This window comes from Aythya ferina, assembly GCF_964211825.1.
Source record: "Aythya ferina genome assembly, chromosome: 2".
In the NCBI taxonomy this organism is placed as follows: domain Eukaryota; kingdom Metazoa; phylum Chordata; class Aves; order Anseriformes; family Anatidae; genus Aythya; species Aythya ferina.
Genome location: NC_140297.1, coordinates 53,118,442 through 53,133,579, shown reverse-complemented (window position 1 = coordinate 53,133,579; position 15,138 = coordinate 53,118,442). Strand labels below are relative to the sequence as shown.

The window sequence follows — 15,138 nt, the reverse complement described above, 5'->3', positions numbered from 1 at the left end:
AGCTGTCTGGGAATGCTTCCACTCACACGTAAGTTACTGAAACGCTACAGAGTTTTACTGAGGCTTCAGTCGTGAGTGGTTTAAACACTGTGCAGCTCACATAAACTGTCTGTTCCAGGGAAATTTGGAAAGGAAAACCATCTATGTGGCTGGTCAGGCCGTGCTTCTGACCTTTGTTTCTCACTGCAGGAAAAAATCCTGTAACTGTCCAAAGGTACTTCTAGGTTAAGACCGTACTGATCATAAAGCATTATCCTATTGCTGCCCATTTTCTGAGCAATTTAGATTCTTCTCTACTGAGGCCGGAGCAGATCAGATACACCAGGTAGCAGCGTGGTTCCTAGAGGTATTCATTATTCACAATAATGTTGTCACAAGTGCTCTCAGTTTGGTTTGAAATACGAGTGCTGCGAGCTGCAGCATTTGCAGCCACGAGGCAGCACCCTCGGTGATGGAGAACCAGAAGGAGAGAGAGGGTGAGAGGAGCTGGAAGTGTCCAGATCCAGCGAAGCACCCTAGGCTGGCAGTTTGGAGAAGAAAAACGAGCAGGTATGGCACAGAGGAGCAAGTCACACAAAAAAACCTTACAGCCTCAGCGGTTTGTGTCCCATCCTTCCCAACCTGCGCCTACCTGGCAGCGGCTACATGCATCAGGTCCTGTTGCTCATGTCAGACGTGCAGGTAGTGTTTTTATCATGTCTTGTTGGTGGATCTGCCAGCACAGCTGAGGTGCTGTGCGCTGGGAAGAGCGCCTTCGCAAGGGGTGGAGTGCCATCCTCTGGCAGAAAGCACAAACCCGCACACTGCTCGCACCCAGCCCCGTGCCACCTTACGCAGAAGCCTATCAGGAGCGGGCTGACATCACCGCAGCCGAAATACTCCCCAGCTGTGCTTCCCACAGGGGATGCTTCCAGAACCGAGGGAGAGGCACGCAGGGATGTGATCAGCGCGAGGGTTTCATTGAGGTTTCCTGCGGATTCCAGGCCTTGGGTCTCTTCCCGGATCAGCTGTGTGCCTGCATGGCAGGGGCTGCTCCGAGAGAGAGAGGGAGGGAGAGCATTTCTGCGTGGCTGAAGTCACCGCTGACCTCACCCTTGGCCCAGCGTGGCCGTATGGAAGCGTTTAGCCCTATTAGCAGCCATGGGGCCGTCTTTACTCGTTAGGAAATGGCCCCTTCAAATAATGGTATTTTGTCTCGGAGCTTAGGGCAGTGGCTCAGGGGTACCGCTACACTTCCACACTGACTCCCAAGCACTGAGGGAATATGCGATCTCTGGGAGGTCACCACAGCACCGATGATTTCATGCTTCCAGGCTCTGTGCAAGCGCTAGCTGATTTCCACACCAGCTGAGGGACAAAGGTAGGAGGTTATTTTTAGCCGAGCGTATCCAGCTCACACGTAGGGAGGCACCACGCAGCTGCTATTGTACCACGGAGCTGCAAGCCCATAGCTGCTCCTCCCCGGCGCAGTGCTAAGGCAGAAAGAGGTCATCCTCCCACCTGCCCCCCTCTTCCAGTCACGTCTCTCTTCCAGGCGTGTAAAACCAGGAGACAATTAGCCCACCTGAAGCTGTACCCCTTTCCAGTGAAACAACTGCCCTTAGCCCCTGAGGGAAGCTAGGTTTCCATTTCGGGGCATCCCTGCTGGGGATGAGTAAGAAGTGAAACGAGTATCAAATGGACGAGAACCCAAAGTTCAGCGGTTATTCCTCTGAATTCAAGTTGCCTAAAAAAAGCCTTATGGATCTGAATCTCTTTGCAATTCAACATATTATTCTTGTAATAACACGTATATCGTTATTACCTGTCCTTTCTTTCGCTGCCAGGAACAAGCGGAAGCTGGCGATTCACATCCATTTCTGTTAAGGTCAAAACCCACAGGAGATGCAAAAGTAGTGCTCTGAAATGCTTGCTTTGATCCCTGAGTTCCAGCTCCCAATAATTTCTAAAATACAGCTTTAGAAAGAAAGACGAGCATACAGGTTATAACTTTCCTTTCTTTTAAAACCAGAACCGTAGACATTAGAGATGGAGCAGTTCTGTAAGACCACTGACCTTGAAGCACCCCTTTTCGCAGTGACAGCACACCAAAGCTGCTCCAGATGCAGCCCTGGTGGGATGCTGAAGGCTTCATGACAACTCCCGTGTCACCCCACACATGCCAGGTCCCCGTGGCCAGAGGTGCTGCTGCCTGCAACCCCATAGATGTCTCAGAGAAGATGCACTCTTGTGAGGGCAGGTGTTGTTTGCAGTGGTGGGGAAATGAGGAGCTGTCGTCTCTATACAGCTCAGATACACATTGGTGCTCCTAATGTTGGTTGCAGCAGCTCTTCCAGCACGTGTCGTGGGTGTTCCAGCTCCAGCATGCATTTCCTGAGCAACCTGAATTGCCTCCCTCACCTGCTGAGTTTGGCTGAGAAATAAGGTGATAAAGGGCTATAGAAAGTTACAGATACGCAGCAGCTGCAATGAGAAGTTTTGGGTGTTTCCATTAGTCATTGTTCAAACCTGGAAATAAAGCAGTAACTTTGCAGTAGAGCCTGGTGTGCTTGAAAGGGACCAGCGTTTTGGTTTCTGGCTCTATTGTCTTAATAGTTAGAAAGGCACAGAAACAAGTTTCACATTCCTTTGTCCCCTACAACAATCATGCCAAGATACTGGGGGAGGGAGCTTTTAAAATCAACTTTTCTAATTTGAATGCAGTGGCCAGGAGAAAATGTTACAGAGGTGTTCTCACTGCACTTTCACACTTGGAAGCTCTTTGTCTACTATTGATTGTAGAGAGTGGTTATGTTAAAATCCCAACTTTGCTGAATGCAGAAGCAGATAGCTAAAGCAGTGCTGCCAGAGCTGTGGATGCCCCATCCCTGGAGGTGCTCAAGGCCAGGCTGGATGGGGCTTTGGACAACCTGGTCTGGTGGGAGGTGTCCCTGCCCATGGCAGGGGGGTGGCACTGGGTGGTCTTTGAGGTTCCTTCCAACCCAAACCATTCTGAGATTCTGTGTCCATGAACACTGTGACTGGGTCATGGCAATAATGGCATTTCATTAGGGTTGTTCATAATCACCACCAGCAATCTGACTGATAGTTTCAGTGACTGACAGTTCAGGCGAATGTTTCGTATGCCACGTAAAACAAAAGTATGACGTGCTGTGGAAGCGTGTTAACACTACAAGAAACTTCTGTTTCAGTGAGTATAAAGCGCATGAGTATGTGTGATTCCCAAAGGCACAAATAGCTTTTGATGGGGTTGGGAAAGTACAAAAAGAAAGAAAAAAAAATTACAGTAAGCAGGAAGGAAGAGAGAAAGGGGCGAGCCACAGCACTAAAAACCCATGTCCACCATATGGTTCATGCCTAGGGAAAAGCCTACAGCTCTGTGTAGACAGTAGTTTCCATTTAAGTCCCTAAAAGATGCTGCATGTCCACCGCCTCTCCTAGTCAGATGCCTTTCTGAGGTGAGTATATATGGAATAGGACCACAAACCTGGGGCAAGTATTTCTGCAAATCCTGGCGCTGGAGTAAAGAGTGATCCTCCAGCAGCATGAAGTGGCAGGACTTATGCAGTTTCCTTGCCCCAGGTGCTCCATGGTTCATAAACCAGGCCTAGGGCCGTGTCCCTGTCCAGTATTGCTGTGTATGTAGTTGGTTGTTGGCAGGCAGGTCTGGTCAAAAAAGTTTTAATATGGCACAAATTGATTTACTGGGGGGAGCAGGAGAGTGTTTTGTGCCTCTAAGCTACTGGTTTTGAAATTCCTCATGGAGTGGCTAATTTGCTGGGCAGATGGAGTGTCAAAAGAATATATTAAGTGTTACTCATTAGCCTGACCATGTAGCATATATTTATTGATGTCTTAAGGTTGGGGTTTTCTCAGCTGTCTCAGGAGCTGCAGTTGTCTGCTAGGACATGGCGTGGGTGTAACCAGCTGAAAGAGCAGTCAAAATCTGTTGGGAATCTTTGGCTTACCAGTCCTGGAGCCTCTGTCCCTGCGCTGTGGGACATCCCAAATCCAGTCCGCCTGCTCACGGTGGATGTGGAGCTGGTGGGGTCCAAAGAGAGCTGCCAGGGGCCCTGTTTGCAGAGGATAAGTGCTGCCGTACTGCCCACTGCAAACCAGGAGTCCTCAGGATGCCTTGGCGTGAGACACACGTTGGAAAGGAATCGGTATCTGTACCAGAAAGAAAGGTACTTCCAGAGGGAGCCTCGTGGTGGTCGTTGAGTCCAGCCTCTCAGGGTTGCAGATCTCACCGGAGCTGCAAACAGCATGTTAAAAACACGTGCCAGGTTTTTGAAAGTGTTAGTCAGAATTTCCTGCCCTGACAGGGCCGTGGCAGAAGGGCTCGGGCCTGTAGGGTGTGAGTCACGAGCCCACATCCATGGTTTGATCCTGCTGACAGACACTGTGCGGATAAAAGTGGTATTGAGGTGCTCGTGGTGTCAGGTCCTCCAGGCCCACCGTCAGGGGCTTCTGGAGGAGTAGGTGGGAGAAGGGGATGAAGTGCTCTGGGTCACAGGACTGCCCGGGGAAGGTGGGTTCGTGCCTGCTGCTGGTACAGACACAGCTCTGTACCTACCCACGGCCTTCCCCCGTAATTCGACGTCCTCAGCCATTTCACGCTGGTAAGTATGCACTGACACGGGTGGAGGTTGGCATGGGGAGGTGATGTTCCCATGGTCATTTAGGAAATCGTGTGTCATAACAAGGAGCAGAAGCCAGAGCCCCTTCCAGCCTCGGGGAGCCATCCTCTGGCTGCCAGGTGCCTTCAGGCCTGGGTGTCAGGCTCGAGGTACCGCAGGGGTATGGCGGGGAGCAGAGTTTGTCAGATGCCAAAGCTGTTTGGCCTCTTAGGTCTCTCCGAGCAGCTGGGTGGAGGTAAAGATCGATTCCTGTTGCGGTTTTGCGCTAAGAAGTGCTGAGCTCAGTCTGTTTAACACCCGCCTGACAAGGACGAGCATGAAGTCTGGTGCTCGAGGCACAGATTTCGCAGGAACCGAGCGGCACCTGTGCAATTCCTGCTTCACTGCTGTCACCCACAGCGCCTGCTGGGTGCTGCACGCGTGCCCCAGGGCAAAGGCATCATCTCACGCTCTCTCCTCCCTCCCTCTCTCTCTTTCTGTTGTCTCTCTCTCTGCAGGTCAGCGTGGAGGTCTTGGTAGAATACCCTTTTTTTGTATTTGGACAAGGCTGGTCATCCTGCTGCCCCGAGAGAACCAGCCAGCTCTTTGATTTGCCATGCTCCAAACTCTCTGTGGGGGATGTCTGCATATCGCTTACGCTCAAGAACCTGAAGAACGGCTCTATTAAAAAGGGCCAGCCCGTGGACTCAGCTAGTATCTTGCTGAAGCATTCAAAGAATGACAGTCTAGCTGGAAGTAGACACAGGTATGCGGAGCAGGAAAATGGGATTAATCAGGGAAGTGCACAGATGTTAGCTGAGAATGGTGAACTGAAGTTTCCGGACAAAATAGGATTGCCTGCAGCACCTTTGCTCACCAAAACAGAACCCAGCAAGCCCCCGGCAACGAGGAAGAGGAGGTGGTCAGCCCCCGAAACACGAAAACTAGAGAAATCAGAAGAGGAGCCACCTTTGACTCTTCCCAAGCCTTCTTTTATTCCTCAGGAGGTTAAGATTTGCATTGAAGGTCGATCCAATGTAGGAAAGTAAAAGTTGTTTGGGGAAAGGAAATTAGGCTATCCCTTGTCATTTTTATCCAGATTACTGTACTGTAGACTAAATAACCCAGTATTTACATGTTATCATCTTATTTTAGGTTTATGTTATAACCTTGTTGTTATAGTTGCAGCTGGTATTATGCAGGAGACTGGTGCATATGTTTTTCCACAAGTGTTTGTCAGTGACTAGGTTTCTTGAGAGCTACAGAAGGGGCAGTATCTGCTTCACACACCCTTAGTGGAAATGAATGTGTTGTCATGGCTCCTGTTTTCTAACACCTCGTGTAGGACAGGGTCCAGCTGTGATTTTTTTCTTTTTGTCGTCGTTATTTTTTTTGTGTTTTTTTTTTTTTTCCTTGTTTTGGTTCCCGTTCTAGGTTTTTTTTTTTTGGGGGGTAGGTGAGGAGAAGGGAACTGTAGCAGAGGTGTGTGTCACGCGTGGTGTGTGTGTGCGTGCGCCCGTCCCGAGGAGGGACCCTGAAGAGGTTTCCTGGCCCCAGGTGAATGCTGAGGACACAACCCACGGATGTTACCCAAAAACAGGATCAGACAGCCTCTGATGCTGTCAACAATAAGCCAACTCTCGCTCAAGGCTCTACAGTATATATATATATATGTGTGTGTGTATATATATATATATATATATATTTGTGTGTGTGTATATGTATATATATATTTCCCCCCATGGGGTCTGACTGCACTGATTTTTGCTCACCAAGCATCTGCCACACCACCACTTTCCCCTCTGCTTGCTCGTGCAGTCGGGTGCCGGGAGGCCACACACACACGGGGCGCTGTCCTCGGCGCCGGCGGGCACGCCTGGGCGCACGTGGGTGTGCGTGGGTGTGCGTGGGTGTGCGCAGGGAGCCCTCCGGCTCGCTGGGCGGGCCCTGTTTCCGTGCAGTGTTAGACAAATCCCTCGGGTTAAGGCCATGGACATTCGCTTCCACCAGGGAGACGCATACTGCCCCTTTGAGATCACAGGCATCCATCGTTTGCAGTTGGGTTGCAGGTCTTTGTCTTTAACTCTAGTACTGTTTTTGGTTCATGATTATGGACGACCCGTGCCACTTTTTTTCAAATTTCAGTGTGACACAGGAACCCGATGTTGAAGATGAACGTAGAATGTCTTTAAGCACTTAAAATGCTGTTCACACTTTATTGCTGAGCATCCTGGTCTAACACTCAGTACGTACTGTATCTCACTTTAATCTGCTCGGAAAACAGCAGCAGCAAACAAATTAATCTCTTCAACACTGTAACTACATGCAACTATGTAAAGTTTTCTCACGAGCAAGATGCTGAAAGTTTCAATGTGGTTTCAAAGGGATGAATGTGAATTATTGAACTAGTATGTGACAGTCATTGTCCACAAAGGACTACTTAATAGGAGGCACTTTTTAAACTTTAATGCTTGAGAAAGAGTTAAAGGCATATGCGAGCTGACAGATAATAAAAGAATAAGAGAAAGGAAAAAGGAAAGAGAAAAAAAAAATCATTGTCCAGTGTTTTTGAAAAAAAGATGGACTTTAAAGAATCTTGCAATTTGCACATCTTGAGTTTATCATTTGTGTGGTATTCCTGCAGTTTTTACCTAATAATGTTGTGGGTTGGGGGGGGTCTGAAAGAGCATAAACAAATGTAGCAATTACTCACTAACCTGCCTACGCTCTAGGCCATTTCATAGGGTTATTGTTCCTTTCAAAGTTCATTTTCGGTCTTTCTGCCGTATCTGCCACACAGAACCTAGCACAGGTCCTACCGGGACGGCTCTGAGAATTTGTCTTCAGACTTGCTGAGAGAGTTTTCCACAAGAAACATTTCTATACATAAGCAAGGTGTTTGTTTGTTTTTAAAACAAACCTATTGTTATTTTATTATTATTATTATTTGTTATTTTAATTGCATTGCTTTCCATTTGAAAGACTAGATTTAAGAGTTTGGTACAAAACAAGTTTTTTTGGGGGGGGGATTCACGCCGTTCAGTCTTTTGTTTCCCCAGGTAGGGCCGGATCCTTTGAGGTGCTGTGCACCCAGCCTCCCGGAAAGTCGCGGGGAGGTGCGAGTATTACGTACTTCGGGTCTGAGCTACAAAAAGCCTCTTGCTGCCAACAGGGATGTGTCTCATTGATGTCAGTGGGATCTAGCTCGGGCCCGGCGCGATCAAGCGTTCACGTCGTTACTTTTGGTTGGTGAGTTCGCGTCCTTCAGGTAGTTTTGAAGAAGCTGTGCTGATAGGGAGAAAAGGAAATAAAAAGTCCTGGATTAGAAATACAGTACCTAAAGTGAACAAACTTATTTAAAAATCTCGTTTTCCCTCTCCCCTAAAATACAGTGCTTTTATTTAAGAAAAGAAATGTTAACCCCAAACCCCAGCTTTGACTCTGTTATTTGTTACTTGAAATTTAGCTCACACCAGAACTAATTGTTTTTATACCATATTCTGGGGTGCACCAAAAAGTTTAAATACGTTTAAAATAGCTTGAAACTTTTCTTGAATTTCCTTGAATTTTATTAACCTCTCAGCGGGCTACCAAATAGCTGAGTGGGTTTCTTCTCACAGTCACACTGCTTAGTTAGTGCTTATTTGTTAATATTTCTGCTCAGAGAAGTTGCTTAATCTTCCATATACTCTGCTCAGGGCACTTGCAATTTATTGTTTTGTTTTGTTTCCTGTTTTGTTTTTAAGCTTTTGATGGTAAAGGAGTAGAAAGAATTACAGATTTTAGTTTGCATTCGTACCACTATTTCCGTAATTCACACGTGCTCGGAAAAAAAAAAAAAATCTCAAAGAGAACCATACGCATTCACATTCGTGGTTAATAAGGAAGCAGGGGCTATTAAACTGACTGGATCTATTCAACTAACACTAAAAAAAAATAAAAAATAAAAAATAATAATAATAAAAAAATAAGTTTGGAGCAATAGGAATGTATTAGTTCTGTGCTTGTATTTCAGACTGAGGATTTCTGAAATAACTGGTTCTTTCCCAACAATCGTCCCTTTCCATGCTTTGGCTTTCGTAGGATGTGCAATACTTTACGTGCCAACGTAGACTCACCCGTGCGGTGTTAGCTAGATCTCATACCCTCTTCTGGTTTCCCCTTTTTGTTCCCTTGGAATAGTTTCTTTCTTCCTTCCTTCCTTTTTTTTTTTTATTTTTTTCCTATTAATAACTCCCCTCCCCCCAAAAATAAAAAAGAAACGTGTTGAGGGTGAGGCGTTCCTTGACCTGGGAAACACCAGCCCTTTTTGTCAGCGTGAGGTAAAGGCCTGCCTCGGCCTTGCGTCTCGGAGACGCACGCCCCTGGCCTCCGCGCTGTGGAAAAAAATGAAAAATTTAGATCCAGGAAGACAAAAAGCGCCTAATCCGAGTTCCCCCCCGCCACCACCACCACCAAGAGAGGAGTTTTGGGGTTCATTATGTCTCCAAGGGGAGGATTTTTGCCAACGTCAGCCCTCTTCCCCACGGGGCCACGCGCGGCTGTGGGGCCGCTCGGTGTTTGCTCCGTGCCCTGGCCCAGCTCCCCTTTCTCTTGTTTTCTTTTGGTCTTTTTTGTTTTGTTTTGTTTTGTTTGTTTTCTTTCCTTTTTATTTTCTTTTTCTTCCTTTTTTTTTGTAGCAGGCCTGTTTAGTTTACAACGAAATGCATACAATCACCAAGAAATTAGTCAGGGCGAAGAAAATAAAACGAGAACCTCTTTATAGGGATTTCTAAAAATATCTATCTATCTGTCTATCTATCTATCTAATCTATCTATATATCTATATATATAAAATGACTGTTCCTTATAGTGTTTAACTTAGGCATTGTTTCAGTTTGTCTGGGCCACATCACGGGGAATTTGAGTTTGATGTCACTTACCTCAAGTCCTGCAGTTGAAACCCAAATTGGCGTTGCTGTTGACCTACTTTAGGATTTTGTAAGTTGCTGTTGGGATGTTTTTTTCCCCCGACAAACCAGACCTCGGGGTGGGGGGGGGTAGGGGGGGGGGGATAGGATGTTCCTCTGATTCCTTCAATTCCTTCGTCCCGCTGTCGCTTCGTTCGACCTGTCGTTCCGTCATTTTCTCGGCGTGGGGAAGTGACATCACTACTCTCGTTTCCCTAAATCAAGGAACATTTAGAAACTTTTCACACCTTTTACTCAGGGATGGGGCTGGCATATGTGTGGTACACTGATGTGACCAGAAGCAGCACTTTTACTGCTCTGGAGTAGGGATGTACAATGTGACAGACGAGTTTGGATTTCCTGCATCTCATGGTTTAACTCTGTAGATATCACGTAGATCGCAATACAAAAGCAGCAGGCTCAGCGTGAACTGTAGCTGTTGGTTATCACGAAAATTCACTCTGTGCAGAGATTTGTTTCACTTAAAAGTGTGTTGCCAATATTAAAAAGGAAACGGTGAAATTCTGTTCAGACTTGCAACTGCTAAAAAAAAAAAAAAAGAGAGAGAAAAAGTCTGTATCAAGGAGAGCAAATCCTCTTTATTTTAAACACTAACAGTGTTATTTCAAAGAGGGGTTCTTGGCACAGCGGCCTGGGCCCCAGCTCTGCAAACACTTATGCGTGTGCTCAGGGGAAGGCCTGAGCTGGCTGGCCAAAGCAGCCGGGCGGCTCGGGAGCCCTCTGTGAAGTACGCGTATAAATCTTTGTGAAACTGAAGCCTGGTTCGGTTAGGGCCAGATTCTGACCTTACTCAGGTGGCTGGAAAACCCTGGGGTTTCGTCCAGGTTCACCAGGGCGGGATGCCCCGGGGGCGCGGGGGGATGTGGCCTGTTGAAACACTTCTGCTATCCCATGAACGCCAAAACGTGGCGAAATGGGGCTTGCACTCGGACAGGTAATTTCCATTTCTGCCCTCCCCATCATCACGGGTAACAGCAGAGCCCGCTTGGGGCTCTGGCCGGTGCTGATGTGATAAGCGAGGGGGGCGACCGTGTCGCTGGAGTGCAGCCAGTCATTTTCTTCTCTCTGGTTTATCCATCTCCCCCCCCGCCCCCACGGTCCTGAAACAACAGAAAAACGAGAATTTGTTGATGCAGATCTGCATACGTGCACACACAGCCAGGCAGAAGTGTCAGTTTGCACATGAATAAATACGTGTGAGTTTTGCAAGCCTACACATCCACTTGGTTTCCTGTCCCGAGGACAGTGTCGTGTTTTGTGTCGATAGGGAAATTCCAAACGAGTTGCACACCTCTACTCCAGAGTTCAATTTCTTTTACATAGACGACCTCGCTTCAGATGTGTTACCTTTACTGATAGGATCTTTTCTTGTAGCACTATATCTTGTGGGAATATTTTTTGATGTAAACCTAATTTGAGAAGCTTATTAAAAATAGAAACTTTTTTTGAAGCACTCACATTGAGGAGTACAGGTAATGTTTTAAAAAAATTGCACAAAAGAAAAATGAATGTTGGAATGATTCATTCAGTGTTTGAAAAAGAGATGGCTCTGTTTGAACAGTGAGTTTCATACCTTGTTTGTAAAAAAAAAAAAAAAAGTTTTTAAATACAAAAGCAGAGAAAGGTTGAAAGTTACATGTTTTTTGTATATAGAAATTGTCATGTCTAGATGATCTGATTTGTATTGGCTTTGGCCAGGAAGAATTATTACTTAAAAGGCTCTTAAAGAACAACTGTGCTTAATTTTCTGTTCGTATTACATTTCTGGGTCCCGTTTCTGGGGAATGGAGTCATGCTTTCACACTGTTTATTCCTGTGCTGAAAACACACCTTGGAGCAGCAATTCCTGAGTGCAGCTACCAGGCACTTCAAAGGGTGGCTACTGTGCAAACCTAGGGTCTCGCTCTGCAGCTGGGTTTCGGCTTTAGATCTCTCCTGCCTGCGCCAAGGGACGAGGCTGGCAAGGCACGGCCTGCTCGGCTCCCGCCTCAAGCCTTTTGGCCCGATTATTTTTTTTTTTCCTCTCCCCGTGAGGCTGTTCCACGTTTTTTTTTCCAGCACTTCCTGCTCCAGACGAAACCCAAAGAGTATAATCCTGAGCAAGAAGTGTTCACAGCGAGGGATCCTAGCCTCGCGCCTGCAGCAGGGCCCTGCCCGAGGCAGGGCGGCCTTGGAGCCCCTTCCACTGCCCCCTCTCCCCGCGCCCTCCTCCAGAGCTGCCGGGGAGCAGCAGGCACACGAGGCAGCTTTCCAGCGGCGGTCTGGCTTGCTTGAGAGACCGGTGTTTTCCAGAAGCCAAAAGAGAGGATCCCGAGGCAGTTTGTGAGGAGAGAGGGTCTTTTTCTAAGTCCAAAGATTGAGCTGGGCAGCTGGGGGCCGGTGGTGACCTCGGCTCTCGTCCAGGCGGCCCCGGGCCCCGGCTGTATTACAATGAAGTGCATTCAGCCAATAGGTAGTATTTATACAATAACAGTCTCTAAGGTTTCTGTAGTTTTTTGTTTTTATTATTTTTCCTTCTTGTTATCTGAAAGGACTCAAGTCTTCCACTGAGGATTTTATGGAGGCTTCATCCAAGGCTGTTTTCTTTTCGGTTTGTTCCTATTTCGAGCAGTCAAAGCTCCTGTGCCCTTTCCCTCGACCATGCAGTAGGCATGCATTGGAAGTGTTGTTTGCGGTAGGCCTTAGGCACTCCTTGAAGCTGTCGTTGCTGTACTACTGGATTGCTGACGTGCAAAACCTCCAGGGCCCGGACCCCCGGCCCGGCTCTGCCCCGGATCCCGCCCGGGGGCTCGCTGTGAGAGCCGAGGAGCCGACTGCTCGCCCTTCGAACGCGCTCTGCACGACTCCTCTCCGAGCCACGGGGTTGGGATCCGGGTAGCTGAGGACGAAAACGGGCCGGGGGGGTGGCTACATCGGTGTCTTCTGCCTGGCCGTCGGGCTGGCCGCTTAGCGAAGTTACTAACCTGTTAAGGCGTAGATACAACCTCTTACGACAGTCAGCTAATGTTGAAACTCACTAATGTATGTATTTGCTCTTTTTTTTTTTTTTTTTTTTTGAATAATATATTAACTTGTTGAACACTGTCCTTTTTCGCAGTGTTAAAGGGTTAAAAGGGGGGTGGGTGGGGGCGTGGGAGGGGTGGGTTACGGGTGGGGATTTCCCAACCTTTTTCAGTTCGGGTGAGCTACTGAAAATCATTTTGTACTAGCTATGTCACCGTCCCCGGCAGCCAGCGGGCTTGGGGCTAGCCGGCTCGCGAAGGCACTCGGTGAGAGGCCTTGCCCGGGGGTAAGGTTTAGCCATTCTTCAGCAGTAATTTTTTAAGGTCTTTTTTTTTTTTATTATTATTATTATTTTAAAATTTTATTTTTATTTTTTTTTCTCATTTGGTATTATTAATGAGGGTTGATGCAAATCACACTTCCAGTGTAGTTCCTAGTGTAGGCCCAGCAAAAGGGATATTGCAGCTTTGTGTTGGGGAGAAATTGAGCTGACATGGCCAGTACAAAGGAGAAATAGGGAGGGAATAACGTTTTGCACCTTATTGAAAAGAGGAGAAGATTTTAAGTGCATACAGACATAGTTAAGAGCTTTTATTGTGACAGGAGAACTTTTTTCCATATGCGTGCATACTCTCTGTAATTCCAGTGTAAAATATTGTACTTGCACTAGCTTTTTTAAAACAAATATTAAAAAAAAAAAATGGAAGAATTCATATTCTATTTTCTAATGGTGGTGTGTCTATTTGTAGGATACACTCGCGTCTGTTTATTGAATTTTATGGTCCCTTTCTTTGATGGTGCTTGCAGGTTTTCTAGGTAGAAATTATTTCATTATTATAATAAAACAATGTTTGATTCAAAATTTGAACAAAATTGTTTTAAAGAAATTGTCTGTATACCAGTACAAGTTTATTGTTTCAGTATACTCGTACTAATAAAATAACAGTGCCAATTGCAAACGCGTGCTTTGTCTTCATGAGTTACAGCTGAACGCGAGAGAGCTTTCCCCTGGAGGTAATTCGTCCAATTTATTTCTCCTGCCCCCTGGCACCGTGTTTTTAGCACATCCCCATTCGTTCGCAGCGAGGCAGGAAGGCACCCGTGCACGCACAGCACAAAACCCTCTCCAGACCATCAGAGTGAAGCTTTTTATTGCGTAACAAAACTTCCCACGTACAGCTCCCGAAGGCCTTGCGCTGGAGGCGTTGCATGCACGGGTTTGCTGCAGACGAGGGGCGGCAGCGCTGATCATCGCCACCTCAGCGGTGCGGAGCGGGGCAGGAAGGCAGCTAAGGCTCGTTAGCGCTTTTTGGCTGATTATGCAGAAGTGCTTTACAGTTATCACAGGCAACACCACGGAGTTTTGGACTCCGAATTGCTTAGCCATGTATGAAAACGTCAGTAACAGTAAACACCGTGTCAGGTAAATGCTGTCTTTAGGGGTGCAGAGCTGCGGCAGCGTCTGATCTGACCCAGGAGTGCTGCAGCCCCTCTGGCCCCTGCCCTCAGCTCTCCAAGCGCCCATGACTGAAAAGCACAAGCCCCTGTACCGACACGGCGGGGCCTGGCGAATTGCTGCCCTGTCTCTATGTCATCCCCAGTCCTTTCCACCCCCACAACTGGCTGGCAGAAAGGATTTTTTAGGTGTTACCTTGTTTCAAGATACCAGGGATTGATGTGCTCAGCTGGGCTTGTCTGAGTGGTGTCACAAGGCCCTTTTCGGCATCCCCACTTACAGGTTGTTGGTGTCTGCAGTTAAAGCACTGTGGGGCCAGACCTCAACGCTGCCCTGGGGTGCTCAGCTCAGCATTACTGGGGGAAGCAGGCATGAGCATGGCCTGCAGCCCTTGTCACACTCACAGTGCTCCTGTAGCAGGGAGACAGGATGGGGCTGGGGTGGCTGGCTTGAAGAAGACCAGGCTGAGCAGAATCACCTGGCCCTGAGCGCTTACAAATGGGACAGGATGTTCCACGGGACTGCAAATGACAGAAAACCTGGAAAAAATGCGCAGGTGAGGTAGATCTGCAAATGGCACATGGTGTTTGCCGGTGTTTCTGGCCTTTGCGTGGTCCATCCCGCCAGGCACAGCGCAGCCTCAGCGCCTCTGCTCCCGTTTCTCCTGAGAGTGGCAGCGGGCTTGAGCAGGGCACGGCAGCTGGGGCTAAAAGACAACAAAGGCAACTACTGAGGCACAGGAGTGGCTGTTAAATGAGGGCTCACACCTGATCTTTTCTGTTTTCCAACCTGTCTGAAAGCTGCACATTTGAGCGTGAATAGTGAGTGCTGACCCGGTTGAGCATTGTCTCTAAAATCTCACGTGTAACTACAGGCGAGATGCAGGCATGCCATCAGTTTACCTTTTCTGCAGCTGATTTCTCTCTCCTGCTCATGCTGGAGAAAAAGAAAACAAAGCAGAACACGTGCTGCTTATCGAAACGCTGGTAACAGCTGCGATTGGGAAAAGCAAACACCCTCAGCTCGAGCTTTACCAGTCACCTCTCTTAGTGTCAATGTCATTCACCGTCTGGAGAATTCAGGGCACTTC

General features: G+C 47.6%; 1 protein-coding gene across 17 annotated transcripts in view; it reads left to right on the top strand.

The window, feature by feature from the left end:
* The window catches only part of ATXN1 (ataxin 1), a 265,892-nt gene that overhangs the window by 180,623 nt on the left and 70,131 nt on the right, over positions 1 to 15,138 (top strand). For 16 of the 17 annotated variants that reach the window (XM_084508613.1, XM_084508617.1, XM_084508607.1 and 13 more), the window contains one exon: positions 5,138 to 11,322. The exons of the other annotated variant lie outside the window; for it this stretch is intronic. In XM_084508613.1, coding sequence (XP_084364739.1) covers positions 5,138 to 5,668 — 531 coding nt within the window. In that variant the 3' untranslated portion in view covers positions 5,669 to 11,322. Of the gene's footprint in view, positions 1 to 5,137; positions 11,323 to 15,138 lie in introns of those variants that run through there. 17 annotated transcript variants of the gene reach the window in all.